The sequence below is a fragment of the Panthera tigris genome, chromosome D4, assembly GCF_018350195.1.
Source record: "Panthera tigris isolate Pti1 chromosome D4, P.tigris_Pti1_mat1.1, whole genome shotgun sequence".
Taxonomy (NCBI): domain Eukaryota; kingdom Metazoa; phylum Chordata; class Mammalia; order Carnivora; family Felidae; genus Panthera; species Panthera tigris.
The window spans coordinates 61,710,179-61,732,624 of record NC_056672.1 but is presented as its reverse complement, the minus strand read 5'-3'; the positions used below and the strand labels follow the sequence as shown (position 1 = coordinate 61,732,624).

Sequence of the window (22,446 nt, the reverse complement as noted above, 5' to 3'; positions counted from 1 at the left end):
GATGAACTCTCCGGAGATGATCTCAGTTCCCATAAAGTCACCAACCAGTTTTCCTTACACCTGTCTGACCTCTTTAAGAGTTCTGTTTATTCTTTTTTCTGTACCATCTTCTGCTCCAGAATATGGGTGAGCAGAAAAGAATGGACAAGTTAACAACTACCTCTCGTGCTCATTTACTAACACAAAACGCTAACTTGTGGGGTTTCCAAACTGAAACAACTCCCAGTCTTTCTCATTAAGAAGACTGGGTTTCGTTGTCTTGGTTAATCTCGGGTTCTCCACCACCTTTTCTTCTCCCTTCCCTGTCCCAGAGGAAGAGTCCTCCTTCCCAAGGTTAACTTCTTTACTTGTGTCTTTGTAACCATCCCTTCAGGAACCTCTGTAGCTTTCATCCATCAGTTGTCCTTGCTTTTTCATGTTTTCACCCTGACCCTTTTCATGAACTGCTTTCTTTTTCCAAAAAACATGATTCTCTCTTTCCAGACCTTGAGCTATAATCCTGTCTCTTTCTTTTCATTCCCAAATGTTTTCAAAGACTAGTTTATGTTAGGCTACCTTGAATTTCTTAAACTCTAACCAGTGAAAAATCCTTACTCTTTTGGAAGCCGACTTTACCTTCATTACTCTCGTGAAACTTCACTCCACACAGTCACAAAATGCTTCTTAATTCCTAAGTCCAGTGGGCTTTTTTTTCAATCTTTAATCCTCTTCAGCTTCTCTGAAGGATGTGACACTCAACTACCCTGTTTTTTTTCTGCTATGTCTGCACTGTGTTACCTTGAATCCCCCTGGTTTGCTCCTTATCATTCTGATTTCTCTGACTTTCCTATTTTTTTTTTTCTTTCTCTCTCAATGGAATCATTCAGTAGTTCTTCCCCTTTCTTTTCATTGGGGGTGTTCTCCACCATACTTTGACTTTTTGGAGTACTATTTCTCTTTTCCTTGGCCAATAACTGTTAGACTTAATTTTGGTGCCTATCTTAAGTAGAGCCCAGGTTTCTGGCACAGTGTGTCCTTTCCATTTTGTGACCTTCATCCTTGTTTTAATGCTTCTGTAGATTTTGTGTGTGTGTTTTGCTGTAAACACTATCAGTGATTTTTGGAGATCAACGTAGGAGTAAATAACAAAGGAACTCCTCCCTGCCTTGCTTTTCGCATGACTGCTTTCCAGCCGTACGGGCTGCTTGCTTGCGTCCTCACACACTGCGGGCACACTGAAGGCAGCAGAGCCCTCGCCCTTCCTGTTCTCCTAGACACCAGCTCCCCAGAGCTTTCCTGACAACTTTATATAAAAGAACACTGCCAGGAAGCCTGGGTGGCTCAGTTGGCTAAGCATCCAACTCTTGATTTTGGCTCAGGTCACCATCTCACGGTTCGTGGGTTCGAGCCCCTTGGAGGGCTCTACACTGACCATGCAGAGCCTGCTTGGGAATCTCTCTCTCTCTCTCTCTCTCTCTCTCTCTTTCTCTTTCTCTTTCTCTTTCTCTTTCTCTCTCTCTTTCTCTCTCTCTCTCTCTTTCTCTCTCTCTACCTCTCTACCTCTCTATCTCTCTATCTCTTTCTCTCTCTGCCGTTACCTGCTTGGGTGTGCTCGCTCGCTCTCTCAAAATAAATAAACATTAAAAAATAAAATAACACTGCTGTCATCCAGCTTATTAGCCTTTATCCACCTAGTTTTCTTCAGAGCACTTTTTTTTTTTTTTTTTTTGGTTTCAATCACCCAAAATAAATTATCTATTTGCTTGTCTCTCTTTCTACCAAAACGTAAGCTTCGCAAGAGCACAGGCACTGTCAGTTTTGTTCACTTCTGTGTACCCAGTGCCAAGACCATATCTGATACAAAGGAAGCACATAGTGAATAGGGAATGAATGAATGAATGAATGAATGAATGAATGAACGAACGAACGAATGAGTGAGTGAAGTGTGTTCTTCCTTTTTGTTCCATTGGTATCAGTCTCAGCTAGCATCCCTTGCACCTCTCTCCTGTACTACTCTAGTTAGAAAATGGAGATAAATCTGTTCAAGTAATCCAAATATAATTTAGAAAAAAAGTTACCCATTTGACTTGGAATTTGTTATAGAATTCAATCACCAAATATTGATGGACACATTTTTTGTGCCAGAGTATATACTGTACAAGGCATAGGAAAAAACAGTGAACACATAAAAAAATTTGGTTGTCGTGGAACTAAATAACTAGGTTATTTCAGTTCATCTACTTTTTTTTTTTTTTTCATAAGTTTTGGTTTTAAAAAGTAAAAAGAGAATTCATGATTGTCTGACTTGCAAGCAAATAATGTGTTTTTGTGATTGATTGATCTATGTGACCACATCAATGACCTTGACCCCAAGTTACTGGAAACAGGCTGGTGTCAAAAATAGCTTTTTAGTGCTAAAACTGCCATTCTAAATTTATAAAATATTGAGTCGCAAAAACAGCTAACTAAAATTTTCCTTTAAAAAAATGTGCCTTGGATTAAAGTTTTCCTTTAAATATATGGTTTTGTTGGTATTGCACAGTCTTATAAGTAGGAAAGATGATGGACAAGTATATATTTCAAGTCATTATAATACATGGCAAAACAGCTAGCCAATTCTGTTTCATTCAAGTATATTACTGCTATTATTTTTCTTGAGTATCGCTACTTCTCTCTTCCTATCAGAGCTGTTTCAAAACCAGAAAGATATAGTGGAGACAACATAATCTACAAACCACCAGGGGTAAGTTGCTATTTCTTAGTGTGTATAATTTTAAGTGTAATTTAAATGTATAGTATGATCTATATGTTTTATAATCTATAATTCATATTTTTTAATTCACAGAACCACAGACTTTGAGTATAAAAGGAACCTTAAGGCATCTTCTTCTATTAATCCAAACTTTTTAAAGATGGGGACATACAGGCTGAAAGTCAGATAGGGATTTAGTAGCCGAGCTGAGACTAGAGATTTCCTATCCCCAGGCCAGATCTACCTCTCTGTTTTGCATTCGTTTTAAGACGCAAATGCAAAACAATGTTTCAGTGGTCTGTGATCACCACTCCTACCTGAGTCAGACCAGCCAAGCTCCTAGGTCTTCTGGGGTGTAAATTAACCTGATACTTGCCAGCTAATAAGGAGCGGCTAGGTGGCTCTTAGCCCTTGGCTCAGAAGTTAAGTGTCTAAACTTAGAAGTAGCTGCTTAAGTCCAGATGATGGTATCCACAACCAAGAGGCAAAAATCACAGTCTGTGTCATCTCGTTTGACTTACCAGTATGTCACTGCCGTTTTCACACACGTGCAAACAGAAAATTGTTGGTATTTTTTTGGTTCATGGTTTTTATTTTAATGTTGTTTGTAGTGTCTTGATACAGTGAAGTTTTTAATTTTCATGTAGTCATATGAATGAAATTTTTGCTTAGAAAGCTCATTTCCTCTTCCAAATTCAGAGAAGTATTTGCCTGTTATTTCATTAATAGTAGGTTCCATAGTGTGACCATCTCTAGGTTATCAGAATCCAGTGCAGTGTCTCACTGTGTATTTTGGTTGTTAAGCGCACAGGCTCTGGAATGAGATTCAGGTTTAACGTGTCAAATCTGCCACCTTCCTAGGTGTATAACTCTGGGAAAGTTGCTTAGCTTCTCTGACCTTCAGTTTGTTCATTAATAAAAATAGCCATGATAATAATAGTCCTTGCCTTTGGGGGATGTTTCAAGGATTAAATGAGTCAACACATATAAGGTGCTTACAACAAACAGTGCTTTGACACAGTAAGTTTACTCAGTTAATGGTAGCTATTGTTTTTGTCATCATTTTAAACACTTCATAAATACGGATTTTGAGTGAATGTGGAAAGAGATATTGTAGGTAATATTAGAGATAGCTATGCCTTAGATTTATATAGTATCTTGTATTTCTTAAGGCCTTTTTCCTGGAAGTTTCCACATTTTCTTCTAACATTTTCAGCTCTAAGGGATAGCTAAATCAATTCATTTGGGTGATTCTTTTTCACAATGCCTGCCTGCCATTGGTAAAAATAAATAGTTAATTGACTCAAATCGGAGGAAAAGCAGAAGGCTTAGACATCACAGGTTGGATAATTAGGTCTCTGATAAATACAGACTTACCAGCTTTTTTACACAGCTCTCTTTCTTGGAAGTTTCATGATTTTTCGTTTTTGGGTTTTTTTTTTGTTTGTTTTGTTTTGTTTTTCTTTTTTGTATACCCTGTAGATTTTCTGGGTCATAGATGGCTTAGAGAGTGCATTTTTACTAACACAGGTTAGATTCATTTAATTTTTTTTCCCCCTGCTTTTGTAATAGCATTCTGCTCCAGATATGGTCTACTTGGGATCTATGACAAATTTCGATGGGACTTACAATTGGATTCAAGATAAATGCGTTCCTCTTGTTCGAGAAATAACGTTTGAAAATGGAGAGGTATGGCTTTCTAATGTGTGTTATCTTGAATTCAGATTTCTGAAAGAGCCAAGGTTCCTCCAGACATCTTACTGTTTTACTACAGACTTACCAATTGTAAAAAATCGTACAGTGAACAGAACTATATTGTAGCCATTTCCAAAAAGAGGCCAGTGGTTCTTTGCCTTTACTGTCCCAGAACCCCTCTGTTGCATTTCCTGCCATAGCAATGGTTGACTACAGCCTTGAAAATAAGTTTGACCATGGCCTCTCAGGTGATTCTGATACTCCCTCTTGGTTAAGGGGGTGCCTTTAGAAGCAGTGCGCTGCAGATTTCGGTTACAATTAATTATATACAGTGAATAATCCTTTGCCATAAAAAGGTTTTCCCGATTCCTGTCTACCCTAAAAGAATGGACTTGTGTTCTCTTTCATCGTACTCATGACAGCGGTTATCAGTTATCATGTAACTGACATCAGTGATCCCATACTCCTGATCTAAGTCCATCTAAAGTCTTATAACTCTCACAGAAACAAAACACAAAAGCCTAAGATTGGAGGAGCAAATAACAAAGGCCTAGGTGTGTGACGTACATAGAGAGCTGTGCATTGCATGTTAAAGAATTAGAATTGTATAGGTCAGATTTTAAATATACGGCTCAAGAAATTATCAAGTGTGAACACACCCATACAACCACCACTTAGAGATTGGCAATTCTGTAAAGGCTCAGCTGGTAAATATTTTAGGCTTTGCAGTTTGTACGCTGTCTTGTCCCAAGTGCTTCGGCTCTGCAGTGGTGGCACAGAAGCAGCCTCGGACAATACCTGCCCCAGGGAAGTGACGTTCAGTAAAGCTCGCTCGCGCTCTTTCCTAGTTTATCCTATGAGCACCTCTGCTACTTTGCTCAGTTCTCTAGGCTTCGGGTTTGTTTAGCTGAATACAATTTTTTATTGCATTAGTTTATTTACTCCTCAGAGGCTTAGAAAGAGTTAGTAACTTGTCCCGATTATTCACCTGCTCTCGTTGTTCTTGTAGGAATTGTTTCAAAAAGAGTTGAAAGGTGTAGACCTGGAAAACCTTAAACAACAAATAGGGGTTCCTCTCCCCACCTCCACAGTAGTTGACACATTTAAAAGTCTTTGGATTTTTATTACATGTTGTAACCAACCACCCCAAATTATTTAAACTGTGAGGAAAGATTTGTTAGCCTCTAAAGCTGGTTGTCTTGATATCCCTCTCCTGAATCTTTTGATACCTGTTTCATAAAGAATGTGTTGGTGGGGACACAGGTGAACAGGGAAGCCTAGGCAGCATAAACTACCGGCTACTATGTTAATGTATGTAAATTGGCATAGCGACCTAAGTGACATGGATGTATTCAAACTGCTTGTCTATTCATTATTTCTCTCCTCATGGTCGTTGGTACATCCACCTCTTGCTTAGTGTTACAAAGCCGCATGTTATATTTGTTTTTACTTTTAACCTCCTCGCTCTTAACTTTTCTAAAAGGTGACCGCTGAGTCTTATTTCACTGGTACTTATTCAACAACATGTGTCTTCATTTATGCAGTCATAGGCTGATCGCACGTTACCGTGTACAGTAATCGGTGAGCAAAAGAGAAGCAAAATGAGAGTCTCTGTTTTTAAGATGTTTTCAGTCCAGGAGCTAGCACGTACAGATAATGTAACATTAAAGACACGCCGCATGCCGCATGAGGGGCCCTGGGAGATGTTCTGGGAATTCAGAGGACAGTGTTCATTTCTACCTTTGGTGGAAATGGAGTAGAAATCCAGGATGACTTTCTAGAAGAGGCTTTTCACTTCTGTAACAAAAGGGCTGAAAGAGAAATAGAAGGGCCCATGGAAATGGTGAAGTAAGAGGAGGGGCCTGTGCGTTAATGTTGAGTGTTGAGGGCACTGGTTAGACTTTACAGTGTAGATAATAAAGAGGTGGGTGGGAATCCAGACTTGGATGGAGGACTGGAACTGGGCTTGGAAATAAAAGGGACCAAATATAGTGGTACTTGAGGTTGTTGAACTAGTTGAAGTGGCCAGGCTAGAGCAGAGAAGTCCAAAGATGGAACTGTGGGAGTAGTAGAAGCAATGAATGGGTTGGGGAAAGAAAGAAAGAGAGAGAGAGAGAGAGAAAGAATGAAAAAAATGTGAGCTAAAGAGATAAAAAGTGAGGAAGAAATTGTAAATCAGCTTGCTGAAAGATCACTGCAGTGCCCGGGGCCAGGGGCTGGGAGGCAAGAGAAGTAGACAGGGACTGCCAGTGATTGAGTGTGGAGTTTCTTCTTGGAGCGATGCAAACGTTCTGGAATCAGGTACTGTCGATGTTTGAAAACCTTGTAATAAAACCTACCAAATTGTACACTTTAAAATGATGAACTTTTATGGTATGTGAATTACATCTCAATTTTTAAAAGGTAAACATAGGGCTCCTGGGTGGCTCAGTCAGTTGAGTGACTTTGGCTCAGGTCACGATCTGCAGTCTGTGAGTTCGAGCCCCATGTCTGGCTCTGTGGTGACAGCTCAGAGCCTGGAGCCTGCTTCAGAATTTGTGTCTCTCTCTCTCTTTTCCTCCCCTGCTCGTGTTCTGTCTCTGTCTCAAAAATAAATAAACATTTAAAAAAATGTTTTTAAATATAAAGGTAAATGTGACAGGAAGCTTAATTATTCTGTGTACAAGTGTAACGGGCTTAAACACGGAGATAGAAACCACAAGCAAGCTCTTGTCCTAGAAGATAGGTTCCAGTTGCACTGTTTTAGGATAAAGGATGTTTGTGTTTTCTACTGTTGCAATTTCTAAATGACAGAGAGACACGCAAAAGGATAGTTGATAGAAATAATTTTATTATAATAATTTTATTATGAGGCCCTTTCTGGACTTATCAGTCCAAACTTAGCATTTGTCAGAGAGAATAAATGATGAAAATATGCTGTCTACTTATCACATTTCTCTTGATTATTCTCAATAACAATAATAAAAGTTCTTAAAGCACTCAGTAATTTTCAAGGCGTTTTTGCATATGTGCGTATACAAGGTACAAAACATACACATACGTAGCGGTGTTAATGTCGATACATTGTGTATTGAAAACTGGCTGTCTTGTGGGGGTTTTTGTCTTTTACTCTGAATCAAACACTTTTCAGCTTAGGGTCGTTCTCTTGTGAGTGGAGTGGATTTTGCAACAGACCTTAAAATAAATGTGTGTTTGCCAATTAGATTTGTTGCTGGTATACCCACTTAGTTTTTCAGTGTTATTTTTGAAGACTGAAAATACTAATCCTGTTTCCCCCACCCTAAAGTCCACATCTTGTTGAAGAACCAGCATAGTTCCTCCTTTGGTCGGCTCATGTTTAAAATGTCCTGGTTTCAGCCAAAGGGAACTGATAGACCAGCCCAGTGGTTACTTTAAGTCAGATGAGTTCCAGCACTAGAGCAGGACATGTTTGTCCTCTGAGTGCCTGGGAACTTCAGGCAGAAGGCAGAAGGCTTCCTTCCTCCATCGAGGCTAATGTTTCTTTACACCACTGGACCCTCTTTTCCTGGGAAGTTGCAGCTGTTACACGTGTTACTTGGGTTGGGTTCAAATTGTTCCTACCTAGAACAATGGAGAGGCCTGATCATTCTTATTGAATACTTCTGTATACAGGAATTGACAGAAGAAGGACTGCCTTTTCTCATACTCTTCCACATGAAAGAAGATACGGAAAGTTTAGAAATATTCCAGAATGAAGTAGCCCGACAATTAATAAGTGAAAAAGGTAGACAGATTAAGGTGTTTATTTTCAGCCTTTCTTCTATCCCTCCCCTCCCCCATTACATTCATATCAACGTAAACGTATTTGGGTTAAGAGTTTAATAAGTAATGTTAACTCTACTTATCCCCTGAATTTACATGTAAACACGGGGGTGGGAGGCATTAGTGGAGCTAATATGAAGCGGTGGCTTTTTTTTTTTTTTTTAAACCATGACTCTATTGGCTCCCTAAAATAGCATGAAAAGTGGGGTCATGGGTGGACAACATTAGTTTTATGTACTTTATTCCAGCATCTTCATACTCTTCTGGTCCCTTTCTAATGGATAGTTCCAGAGATGTAAGTTCGAGACTTACACGGTCTAACATTTATTTCTAAATGAAAGAGAATTGAGTAGTTCTCTGTGGACCTCTTCAAACCATCAGAAAAGAGTATGAAATTATCACCTACTTTCCCTCTGTAGTTAGAGAAGAAAGTCAGAACAAAGTAAAGTTAGGGCATTGTATACAGCCACGCCCTTACTGGTCACATAGTAAATATTTTGGGGTTGAATTACTTTAAATGTCAACCAGTAGGGACTGGAAGGGCATCCTTGATGAAATGAAGATGGCTCCTTGAGAAGGGCTTGTATGTCAATTTCATGAACTTGCTGAAAACCCAGATGGGTAGGTGATTGCCCATTCAAGGGAAAAAAAAAAAGGTCACCATAGCATTTATATTCAGGTTGAGTTCATATAATTTCTAAGGAAATTCTACTCTGCCCTAGGCACTAAAATTCTACCTTTTTAAAATGTTGTAATATTTAGGTTGTAGTTTTGGTGATCTATAATACTCTAAAGCATATTGATTTTTCATTTCATTATTTATTTATTTGTCACTTTTCATGAACTTGTAATCTTATGAGAATATGATCAAGAAAATTCTAATCTGTCTCCAAATTCTATTTCTTATAAAGGTACCATAAACTTTTTACATGCTGACTGTGACAAATTTAGACATCCTCTTCTGCACATACAGAAAACTCCAGCCGATTGCCCTGTCATAGCTATTGACAGCTTTAGGCATATGTATGTGTTTGGAGACTTCAGGGATGTATTGTAAGTATTCTCTTTTTCCCCCTTTTTTTAATTACTGATCTGTGTCTCAAAAATGAACTTAAAACCATTGTTTGAATATTTTAAATAATCCTATGTTGAACCAGTAATACTTTGTTATTTGGATAGCTGGGGTTTTATTTTTCACTCTAGAGTGTAGTATGATTGACTGAGAATTATGACATATTCCTATAGAAATGCAGCATTACATGATCCTAATGCTTGGGAAAAGAAAATTTTTGCTTTTCCAGAAATTAGTTCTGAATGTTGTTTGGTGTTTGTCAGCATGTCAAAGAAAGTAGATTATAATCCTAGGTCATCTTAAAGGTACTTGGTAATATTGCTGCTCGTTTGTGGTATTTAAAGACCTTGAAGATGGCTATGACTAGGCATTTCTATGGGTATACGGCTATGAAACTTTCCAAGAACAGATAAGCTTTCTGAATCCATTCTCAGCTATTCATAGTATTAATAAACATATAAACCTGTAACTACCATAGATTTTAAATTTTTATGAGCTTTCTGAGATGTTAAATATAGTGGTTAAAAAAGGAGACGTTTCTTCATATTTGAAAATTTTAAGCAACACAGGTATTAATTCAAATTAGACCTTTTCTTTTAAATTTATTTAAATACCCTTTTTTTATGTCCAAAGATTAAAATTGCATAGTTAGAGGATGATCTGAAATCCTCTATTTATTGCAGAATAAACTACCTCACTCACTACTAAATATTTCATTAGAGATGTGGTTGTTTGATAGAAGATTCTCAGCCTTACCATATAGCCTAGATTTGAGTCCTGACTTGAGCAAGTCACTTACCTTCTCTGTTCTTGTTTCTTTACACTTAAAATATGGTTAGTGGTACAACCTACCTGTTGAGATTGTTATGAAAATTAACGAGAGGGGATGGTTGTGTTATGAAGCATAGAGTACTAATAAATATTTGTCGTTTTTACTTTACCTACACTCAAAAGGATACCATTTAGCCTATTAACTCATTACATATTTATCCACGTCTTGTATATGACAATCTTTGTGTAATACAAACCAAGTCATATAAACCAGTGGTTTAAGGTTTACTAAGTCTGGGCCCTTGCCCTCAAAGAACTCACACCCGAATAGAGAAAGGAGACAATAGGGTAATAGGCAGTTGTGTTTTATGATATGATAAGGACTCTGACAGAGTTCAACAGAGAGGTACTTGATCCAAGATCTAGAGGTGTGGATGCCTAAGGCAGGCCCTAAAGTTCTGGAGAAGCTTATCCTGGAGGGAAAAGGAGACAGGGCTTGGAGAAGGGGGACATTGGTAGAACCAAGCATGAGACTATGGCTGAATAAGTGGGAGTCGGGATGCTGAGGGATGAGGTCATGAGAAGCAAGCAGCAGCTAGCTCGTGAAATCTCCATGATGTGTTAGGGAAATTTGACATTATCTTCAAAACTCTGAAGTCAATGAAGGGTTTGAATCAGGAGGTTTTTAAATGTTTTCATTTTTTATTTTTTAAAGCTTATTATTAGAGAGAGGAAGTGCACACACAAGCACACGCACAGGATGGGCAGAGAGAGAAGGAGAGAGAGAGAATCCCAAGCAGGTTCTGTACTGTGAGAACAGAGTCTGATGCAGGGCTCGAACTCATGAAACGTGAGATCATGACCTGAGGCAAAATCAAGAGTTGGAGCCACCCAGGTGCCCCCAGGAGGTTGTTTTTTAAAAATCACTCATGCAAACTGGAGAATAAATTAGAGTGAGTAGAAACAGAATCCAGGAGACTATTCAGTAATCCGGGCAAGAGTTGATGACAGACAACAGGTTGATTCCTGAATGAACAAATTGCCTAAATGAATTTCAGCAGTAGCACTAAGGCAAGACAGAAGCAGGAATCTTGAGATATTTTGTAGGTGGAATAGGAGGACTCGGTATCTTAATAAATGGGGGAAGGGAGCTGTGAGTGATGGCCAGGAATCTGACTGGCACTGCTAAGTGGGTTAGCCATTAACTGAGCTGGGAGCTGAGTAGAGGAGCAGCCTTGTGGTAAAGGTATTGGGTTCTCTTTCTTGGCGTATTGATTTTGAGGTGCCTGTGGGCCTAAAAGGAGGAGATTCCAGTAGGGAGTTTGCGTGGCTCCAGGATTCAAGAGGGAGATAAGGGTGGAGTCTTGAACACATAAGGATATAGCTGAACTTATTGAAACAGATGAGATGACTTAGCACAGGATTGAAAATGGAACCCTGAGGAGTAGCAACACTGAAGGGGAGGACAGATGAAGGAACATGTGTAAAAGACTATGGGGGAGGAGGAATCACAGAAGTGAAAGAAAACCAGAAAGGAGTATTATGGTAATTGAGGGAGAAGCACTTTCAGCAGGAAGGAATGCTCAATCCAAAGATAAGGATGAAGGATCCGTTAGATTTGCCCCCCAAAAAGGCAGTATTGTAGTGCATCGAAGAGTACCGTTTGGTGAGGAGATGAAGATTTGACAATGAAAGTTGTTGCAAGAAGCCAGCCTTTAAAGGGAAAGAGAAATAGGGGGACAGATCCAGAGACACATAAGATGAAGTGAGGTTTTAGCTTTTCTTTTCTTTTTTAACCCCTTTAGGGTGCAAGAACTAATCATGACTAAATGCTTGTGGGAAGGGGGGCACCTGGGTGGCTCAGTCGGTTAAGCGTCCGACTTCAGCTCAGGTCATGATCTCGCAGTCCGTGAGTTCGAGCCCCGCGTCGGGCTCTGTGCTGACCGCTCAGAGCCTGGAGCCTGTTTCAGATTCTGTGTCTCCCTCTCTCTCTCACCCTCCCCTGTTCATGCTCTGTCTCTCTCTGTCTCAAAGATAAATAAAACGTTAAAAAAAAAAAATTAAAAAAAAATGCTTGTGGGAAGGAATCAATGGATTGAAGGGTTATTGAACAGATAGGAGACAGAGGGGCTAATTGATCAAGCAGAGCCATAGGAGCACAGAGGGAATGAGAAGCATCCTTCTTCCTTTCCCGTGAGAAAGAGGGGAAAGGGGGTGTTTAGGGATTATGGTGGTAGTGACAGCAGCAGAAGACTGCAGAGGTTCCTGTCCAGTTCTTGTTTTTAACTATGACTAAGGAAGCAAGATCATTTCCTGAGAGTGGGAGGTAGCGGAGAATGAGAGGGTAGGACTATACTGGATTTTGAAAGGAGTAGTTGTACGCAGAAATCCACCTGAAAGGTCCAGATCTTCCTAGCATCTCGGCATTTATTTAGAAATCGGAACTCATAGTGGCGCCTGGGTGGCTCAGTCGGTTGAGCGTCCAACTCTTGATTTTGGCTCAGGTCACGATCCTAGGGTTGTGGGATCGAGCCCCATGCAGGGCTCTATGCTGAGTGAGCATGGAGCCTGCTTAAGATTCTCTCTCTCTCTCTCTCTCTCTCTCTCTCTCTCTCTCTGTCTCTCTCTCTCTCTCTCTCTTTGTCTCTCTCTCTCTCTCTCTCTCTCTCTCTCTCATAAGTAATAAAATAAAAATTGGAACTTGTGTAGTCCCCTTAGCAAGCGTGTGAACATTGACACATTGATGGTTAGGCTAGATGGAAATGTCTTACCTGGTTGGGTGTCCTCTTCCTCTCACTCCTTAGGCTTGCTCCCGGAAGCTATTAGCTCAAGCTAAAGTGAGATTTTTAAGAGAGGGTAGTTCTGGTGTCTGGGCTCACGGCAAGTGCCTCCAGCAGAGGGACGGTGCTCAGCATTACAAATACTGCCTTCTTCGTGGGTGGTTTATGTGAAGTTTTTATCAGCACATTTCCCTACTTCTCATAGCAGATAAATCTCCAGTTTATTGACCTCTTCGCTTTCGCTGCAGACTTACAGCCCTAATTATAAAGTCTCAAATTAGTGGAAGTCGACAGGACACTGACTCGGATTAGGTTTACTACCTGTCAGCAACCAAACTATGCCCAACTTCGGCTTTTATTCCTAGGAAATTGTGTTACACATCAAGAGACATCTGTGAGGAATTCTGTCTTGGCTATCTTAAGTTTTCTCCTCCAGTTCTGAAGACAGATTTAAAGCACTAGTCTGACTAAGCACTTCTGATCCCACCTCTGTTGGTCAGAGAACCCAAACTAACACAAGTAGGTGTATTCTTTATCACGTGACCTAGCGCCTCTATTCCCCAGCCGTGGTTTACTGCACCAAGGGGTGGGCACCTGACCAAGCAAGACTAATCTATTAGTTGGCATTATTCTACTTATGCCCTGGTGCAAAAAGAAACCGCACCAGTGAGGTGGTTTCCAAAGAAATCTGGAAATAGGAAATAGTCCTTTCCCATCCTTCAAGTGTTCAGTCCTATGAGGAGGGAGGGAGATAAGAGAAGTGACTATACTTGAAACTCTTTGAAATAAATTACTTCTTTAATTTCTCCCTTAGGTGCCTGATTTTCCCTCCTAGGCACTGTTCGCTCTAATAGTTTTTTAATTGTAAGGAGGCACATGCTGCGTGAGCTACACACTGAGCCTATGTGAATAGATGTTAGTGTTAAAAATCAAATAAAATATGTGGCAAAATGAATCTGACACACTTAATGGCTTGCATAATTGTTATTGTGCTGCATGGCAAGTAAGGCTTAAATGATAAACAGTTTCCATAAATTACTGTAATTATTACTTTTAGTAACTCAGCATTTCTGGGGTCAGTTGGAGGAAGTGTGGTTGTGGTAAGGGCAAGAATGCAGACTTATAGTGCACAGTCTCCCCCGCCACGCCCCCCATGCCAGAGGTAGGCATGGGGTTGTGGGAGGAGGGTATGCTACCAGTGTTCTAGTCACCTCTCCCTTATTTCAGAGAAACCGGGGCTAAGGGAGGTGATGTAACCAGCAAGGGCACACGGCTAATTAGCAGCAGGCCTAGGATTCACATCCGAGCATACTGAACCCGAAGTCTCAAACTCATAACACTTAATATCAAAGCAGTTATATTTTCAGTACATATAAAAAGCAATGTAAGTGTGAATGCGAAAGATGTTTGGAGAAAAGTACTTGTATCTGAAACTAAATCACAGATCTGAGTCTTTCTTTTTTTCCTATAGGTTGACCAGATTGGTTTCTTGCCAAATGTAAAAGAATAGATTTTATATGTGGAGGAAAAGAATGGGGTGGGGGGGTAATTTAGGAACCTAAGAGCACCTAAGGGCAGGTCTAGGAAATGTTCTATAGTCTACAGGAGAAGAAAGTAGGTGGTGGCGTAGGGCATAGGGCTGTTGAAGGACTTTCCAGAAAGACTCGCCTTCCAAAAACTGTGGCCAGGAAATACCATAGCATCTGTGCCCCTGCTGGAGTGTGCTTAGGTACTGCTGCGGGGGGCCCCGGTGATGGGAAGAAGCCGGACAGGCTCCAGGGCACTTAGGAAAATGGAACAGGCTACGCTAATGCACAGTACCCTGACTGTGGGCACCAGGTCTTTTACCCCAGATCACTAAATCACGGAAAGTGATCGTAATTCCTTAAACTGCTAGGGCTGATTGGCTGCATTGGTGTCAGGGGAGGGGCGGCTGTGGTGTGGAGATGAGAGGCAAGGCCGAACTAAAACTGGGAGGCGGGGGGCGCCTGGGTGGCGCAGTCGGTTGAGCGTCCGACTTCAGCCAGGTCACGATCTCGCGGTCCGTGAGTTCGAGCCCCGCGTCAGGCACTGGGCTGATGGCTCGGAGCCTGGAGCCTGTTTCCGATTCTGTGTCTCCCTCTCTCTGCCCCTCCCCCGTTCATGCTCTGTCTCTCTCTGTCCCAAAAATAAATAAAAAACTTTGAAAAAAAAAAAAAAACTGGGAGGCGGGTGCCGCACTAATTTAGCAGTTTGGTCGCCTGCTGACAAATTAGCTTGTCTCCTCGAGCTTGGAGGGGCAAACCAGGAATTGGGTGAAATGATAAAGAACTTGGAAAGATAGGTACAAGAAAAAATTTAAAACCAGGTCACCATTAGGTCCCTTTAAAGTCTGAGAATTTGTTTTGTTCTTCATTATCTAGGGGCTCTATTTTTTAAAAACCCAAATGAGGCTTTTTTTTTTTTTAAGTGGAAAAAATTGGTACTGGGAAAGCTTCTTAAAAGGCAGATTTAGTTTTTATTATCTCTTGCTATAGCAACTTTGTGGCAGCATTAGTAGATGTTCAAGAAGTGTTTTGATTAACTTGCTCTTAGTTTTAACCTTTCTGTTATACATTTAAGAGTTTGACTACTTTGGATATATATCTTCACATCTGGGATATAGCCTGGTATTTACCAACTAGCCGTTCACCCTGTTGTTCCCCTCCTCCCTGAGTCACCTCTGTGGTTGTGATTTCTCTCTGTGTGTCCCTCCTGTCCGCCACTGGGCAGTGTACACACTGGCCTGGATCCCTGAACACCACTGTCATTGTCACTCATGTAATATACTTACCATATAACTGACATTGGTTATCTCCTTATAAGCACTTTATATTTTACAAATCATTGCACTGTATTTTGCCTTATTTGGTCCTGCCAGCAAAATAGACATGAAACTCTGGCAGAGGCAGGCTTTGTACCAGCTCCACTTTATACTTTATGTATGTTCTCAGTTTCTGTAACAGGCTTCTAAGACCGGTATGATTTCTACTTTTACAATAAAGAAGTTAGGCTCCAAGAGATTTAGTAACTTTACCAAATTAAAGTCAAATCACTAAGGAGGCAATATAGTTAGCAGTTAGGTGCTCAGACTCTAGTTTCTAATCCCAGTCTGTTACCTACTAGTTATATCACTCTGGGCAGTTTCTTACCACCTCTCTGTCTCAGTTTCCTCATCTGTAAAACGGGAAATGATAGTATCTGCTTCGTAGGGTTGTTGTGGGCATTAAATGAATGTGTGTATCTATAGCTCTTAGAACAGTATCTGATACATGAATATGATAAGGCTATGTTGCCTGTTAAAGGAAATCATATATTCACATTCAAATCTAAGTCATTAGACTATAAAAACAATACAATTAAGTTAAATAAGCGGTGTTTTCATTTTACATATTAGAAACCTGAAGCTCAAAGAGGTTAAGTAATTTAAATGGCAAAATACTGTTTTCTTAATACTATAATACATTAAATCAGTTTGTACTACATTATTGTATAAGTTAAGTTAAAGAGTAGTTAAAAGAGACGTTTGGGTGGCTCAGTTGGTTGAGCGTCCTACTTCGGCTCAGGTCATGATCTCACAATTCGTGAGTTTGAGCCCCGCATCCAGCTCTGTGCTGACAGCACAGTCTGCTTCAGATCCTATATTCTCCTCTCCTGCCACTCCCCATGCACACGCATGCTTGAGCACGTGTGCTCTCTTTCTCTCAAAAATAAACATTTAAAAAATAAATAGTAAACAATATTAGGAAATTGAATCCAGCAATATAGAAAAAAAGAATAATGTACAACTAAGTGGGCTTTTTATCCCAAGTGTGTAACGCTAGTTTAGCACTCAAAAACCAGTCAGTGTAGGGGCACCTGCGTCTGTTGAGCGTCTGACTCTTGATTTCAACTCAGGTCATGATCCCAGGGTTGCTGGGTTGAGCCAGTACCAGGCTCCATGCTGAGCATAGAGCCTGCTTAAGATTCTCCTCTCTTTCCCCCGCCCCACCCTGCCTCCCTCTTTCCCTTGCACTCTTTCTCTAAAATGAAAACAAAAACCAAAAAAACCCCAGTGTAATTTAGCATATTAATGAATAAACAGCAACAAAAAAAACTGATCCCAATTATACATGCAGAAGCATTTGACAAAATTCAACATCCTTTCATGACAAAAATGCTTAACAAACTAGCATATGTGGAAACTTCCTCAATCTGATAAAGGACGTTTATAAAGAACCTACAGCTAGTATCATGTTTAATGGTGAAAGATTGACCACTTTCCCCTTAAGATCAGGAACCAGGCAAAGATATTTACTGTTTTTATGCATATGTGCATTAAGCATATCATTTGTTCCTTTATTTCTGATTATAAAAAATTTATGTTCTTTGTGGATAATTCTGAAAGTTAACAAAGTGCCAAAGAATTAAAAATGACTCATAAATCCACAAGCCAGATATCTAGACCCACATGTGTGTTATAAATGTAATCAGGGCCATGCCAGTTTATGAATTTTCTTTTTAATTTATCCACACATTGTAAGCATCTTCCTGTATGATTAAATTTTTTCATTTTTAATGGCTAGTGTGCCTTTGAATGGCTTGTTCCATGATTTAACCCGCTGTCTGAATCCAGGTTTTCCTGTGACAAAATTAATAACACACTGCTACTAACGGGGCTTTACCAAACTCGTCCTTTAGGACGAACATCCTCTACTTGAACTCTAGGACGTCATCGTGGTCTTCTTTTTTCTGGCTCTTTCATTAGCTTTTACTTACTGATTGTGCGTCTTGTCTTTGACCCCTTGTCGTAATAATCGTAAAGCTGTGCTAATATGATAGCTACTAGCCATGTATGAATACTGAAGTTTTAATTAAAATGACGTACAATTTAAACGTCCGTTTCTCAGGTGCTCTCAGTGCTTGGTGGCCACGTGGGTAGTGGCTACTGTATTTGACAGCACAGATACAGCGTTTTCCATTTTCACAGAAAGGTCTGTTGGATAGTTCTGTTGCTGTCAGAGGACATGCCGTTGTAAGGAACAGAAACTCACTCCACGGAGCTCAAAACAAGGGGCTTGTGCTGAAAAACTACAGGAAAAGGGCAAGGACGAGAACTGCAGGAGGTGCAGCCACTCTCTGCCCTTCTTCGGGCCCGAAAGCTCTTCTCTTGCTCCTTTCTTCACATCTGCTCCATCCTTCTCTCTCGATACCAGCTTCTGCCTCTGCCCTGCCATGACTTCTGCATGGAGGTGGTTCTGATTTATCATGACAAATGTGGCCTCAACTCTGACTTTATAACTCTAATCAACCGACTGGTCTCCTTATATCTCTTAGTTCACGTTCCCCAGATATCTGGCTCAAACCACATAGATTGGTTCCTTGTCTACCCCAGGTTCTATGTCTGTCTTCTCTTTTGTCTTCCCTCTCCTTTTTTTCAGCTTTATTAAGGTATAGCGGACAAAAATGGCTTACATTTGAGGTGTGCAACATGATATTTTGATATATTTATACACTGAAATAACTACCATAATCAAGCAAATTAGTGTATCCATTTCTTCACATACTTTTTTTTTGAGAACAATTAAGATTTACTTACTCTTAGAAAATTTCAAGTATATAATACAGTATTAGTAACTATAGTCACCATGCTGTACATTTGATCTCTAGAACATACTCTTCCTGTAGCTGAAACTTTGTATCCTTTGACCAACATTTCCCCGTTCTCTCCCAGTCCCGCTCCAGTCCCTCTTAACTACCTGTCTACCCTCTGCTTCTATGAGTTCTGCTTTTTTAGATTCTACGTATAAATGAGATCGTGCAGTGTTTGTCTTTCTGTGTCGGGCTTATTTCACTTAGCATAATGTCCTTCAGGTTCATCACTGTTGTTGTAAATGACAGGATTTCCTTCTTTATTAAGGCTGAATAATATTCCTGTTGTGTGTGTGTGTGTGTGTGTGTATACACACCACATTTTCCTTATCCATTCATCAACTGATGGATGCTGGTTGTTTCTCTATCTTGGCTTTTAAGAATAGTGCTACATTGAACATGGGAGTACAGATAACCATTCAAGACAATGCTTTGATCTCCTTTGAGTAAATACCCATTAGCGGGATTGTTGGGTCATATAGTAGTTCTATTTTTAGTTTTTTGGGTAACCTTCATACCTTTTTCTGTAATGGCTATACCAGTTTACATTCCCAGGGAGAAGGGTTCCCTCTTCTCCACATCCTTGCCAACACTTATTTTTTGTCTTTTTGATAAAAGCCATTCTAACAGGTGTGAGGCGATGGCACATTCTGGTTTTGATTTCCATTTTCCCGATGATTCGTGATATGAGCATCTTTTCATGTACCTGTTGGCTGTTTGTATGTTTTCTTTTCAGAAATGTCAAGTCCTTTGCCCTTTTTAAAATCGGGTTGTTTTCTTGCTCTTGAATTGTTTTAGTTCCTTATATTTTTTGGATATTAATCCCTTATCTGATATATGGTTTACGTACCCATTTTGTAGGTTGTCTCTTCACTCTGTTGATTGTTTCCTTTGCTGTGCACAAGCTTTTTAGTTTGATGCAGTCACATTCGTCTGTCTTTGCTTTCGTTGCCTGTGCTTTTGGAATTATATCCAAAAATTTACTGCCCAGACCAAGATCAAGAAGCTTTTCTCCTATGTTTTCTTCTAGGAGTTTTACAGTTTGTCAGGTCTTATATTTAAGTCTTTAATCCATTTTGCGTTGAATTTATATATGATGTGAAATAATGATCCAATTTAATTTTTCTGCCAATGGCTATCCAGTTTTCCCAGCACCATTTAAAAGGCCATCCTTTCTGCAGTGTGTATCTTGGTACCTTTGTCAAACATCAGTTGACTGTGAGTGTGTGGATTTATTTCTGGGTGCTCTATTATGATCCATTGGTCTATGTGTTTTTATACCAGTACTATACTGTTTTGATTACTAAAGCTTTGTAGTATATTCTAAAATCACACAGTGTGAGGGGCCTGGGTGGCTCAGTCGGTTAAGCATCCAACTTCAGCTCAAGTCATGATCTTATGGTTTGTGAGTTTGAGCCCTTCGTTGGGCTCTGTGCTGACAGCTCAGAGCCTAGAGCCTGCTTCAGACTCTTTATCTCCCTCTCTCTCTGCCCCCTCCCCTGCTCACACTCTCTCTCTCTCTCAAAAATAATAAACATTAAAAAAAAAAAATTCTTGGAGGGGCGCCTGGGTGGCTCAGTCGGTTGAGTGTCCGACTTCAGCTCAGGTCATGATCTCGTGGTTTGTGAGTTCAAGCCCCATGTCGGGCTCTGTGCTGACAGCTTGGAGCCTGGAGCCTGCTTTGGATTCTGTGTCTCCTTCTCTGTCTGCGCCTCCCCCACTTGTGCGCTCTCTCTTGCTCTCTCTGTCAAAAATAAATAAATGTAAAAAAAAAAAAAGAAAAATTAAAAAAATTCCTGGGGCGCATGGGTGGCTCAGTTGGTTAAGCTTCCAACTCTGGCTTAGGTCACAATCTCACGGTTCATGGGTTTGAGCCCCATGTTGGGCTCTGTGCTGACAGCTCAGAGCCTGGAGCCTGCTTTGGATCCTGGGTCTCCCTATCTGCCCTCTCCCCTGGTTGTGCTCTCTTAAAAATAAACGTTAAAATTGTGTTGGTTTTTTTTTTAAAATAACAGTGATGCCTTCATCTTTTTTCTTCTTGCTTGAGATTGATTTTGCTTTGACTATATAGGGTCCTTTGTGATTCCATATGAATTTTAGGGTTTTTTTCTGTTTCTATGAAAAATGCCATTGGAATTTTGATAGGGATTGCACTGAATATGTAGATTTCTGTAGATAGTATGGACATTTTAACAATATTAATTCTTCCAACCTATGAATTCAGGATATCTTTCCATTTATTTGTGTCTTCTTCCATCAGTGTTGTATAGTTTTAAATATACAGATATTTTCCCTCCTTGGCTAAATTTATTCCGAAGTATTTTATTGTCTTTGATAAAGATGTCCATTCTCACCAGTTGTATTTAGTATGGTACTAGAAGTCCTAGCAAGTTCCATATACCAAAAAATAAACATGAAATGTTTGGACTAGAAAGAAACTTTCTTTGTAGATGACATGATTATCTATCTATGTAGAAATGCCCAATATATGTACAAGAAAGCTCCTAGAACTAATGGATGATTTCAGCAGGACACAAAGTCACCTTTTAAAAAATCACTTTTATTTCTATATATATGTTAACAATGAACATTAGGAAATCACAAAACGTTTTAAAGTACCATTCATAATAGCTCCAAAAGCAAAAAAAAAAAAAAAAATAAAAATAAAAACTGCCTAAATATACGCCTAGCAAAATATATGTAGGATCTGTTTGCTGAAAACTACAAAACACTGATAAAAAAAATCAAAGATGACCAAAATAAATGAAGAAATACTGTGTGGATTGGAAGACTTAATACTGTTTAGATGTGAATTCTCCTCAAATTGACCTATGGATTTAATGCAATTTCAATCAAAATCTAACTAGATTTTTTTATAGATGTAGCTGATTCCAAAATTTACATCGAAAGCTAAAATGAGAATAACTGAAACAAAATTCAAAAAGAAACAAAGCTAAAGGACTCAAAATACCCGACTTTGAGACCTAATTACTATATAGCTAAAATATTTAAAACAGCCCCATATTGGTGAAAAAAATAGGCATGTATTGCCGTAGAATAGAATGGAGAGTCTAGAAATAGGCACACAGTAATTTTCTTTAAGATGCAAAGATAATTTAGTGGAAAGGCTAATCTTTTCAATAAATGGTGCTGTCCCACCTGAACGTCTTCATACCATAAAAAAATAACTTCTGTAAAAAAATTAACTCAGGGACACCTGGGTAGTTCAGTCAGTTAAGTGTCCGCCTCTTGATTTCAGCTCAGGTCATAATCTCATGATTGGTGAGATCAAGCCCTGCATCAGGCTCTGCACGGACAGCATGAAGCCTGCTTGGGATTCTCTATCTCTGCCCCTCCTCTCTCTCTTTTTCTCTCTCTCTCAAAATAAATAATAAACTTTAAAAAAATTAACTCAGAATTGATTGTAGACCTGAATGTGAAAGGTAAAACTATGGAACTCTTAGAAGTAAATGTAGAAGAAACTCTTTCTGTCCTAAGGTTAGATAAAGAGCTCTTAGTACATCCAAAGCACCATGCCCCCTACCAAAAAAATTCATAAATTGGCTTTCATCAAATTAAACACTTTTGCTCCATAAAGGATATTGTTTGAATGTAAAGAAGGTAAACAAATGGCAAATAAGCACACGAAGAGGTGCTCAACACCATTGTCCATTAGAGAACTGGAAATTAAAACCACATTGAGATCCTATGACACATTTTTTAGAATGGCTGAATTTAAATACTGAAATACCAGATGTTTGTGAGGATATGGAGCAGGTGGAACTCAAAAAAATGTTTACTTTGAGAGAGAGCGTGCATGCGAGGTGGGGGGATGATGCTGCAGAGAGAGAGGGAGAGACAGTGGGTCCCAAGCAGGCTTGACGATTGGGGAGAGCAGAGCCCAAGGCAGGGCTCGATCTCATGAACCTTAAGATCATGACCTGAGAGCCAGAATTAGAATTGGA

General features: G+C 39.7%; 1 protein-coding gene across 3 annotated transcripts in view; it reads left to right on the top strand.

The window, feature by feature from the left end:
• ERP44 (endoplasmic reticulum protein 44) overlaps positions 1-22,446 on the top strand; it is a 94,031-nt gene that overhangs the window by 65,224 nt on the left and 6,361 nt on the right. For all 3 annotated transcript variants that reach the window (XM_007089278.3, XM_042964754.1, XM_042964755.1), the window contains 4 exons: positions 2,665-2,722; positions 4,304-4,420; positions 8,060-8,171; positions 9,121-9,262. In XM_007089278.3, the coding sequence (XP_007089340.2) occupies positions 2,665-2,722; positions 4,304-4,420; positions 8,060-8,171; positions 9,121-9,262 (429 nt within the window). The remainder of the gene's footprint in view (positions 1-2,664; positions 2,723-4,303; positions 4,421-8,059; positions 8,172-9,120; positions 9,263-22,446) is intronic.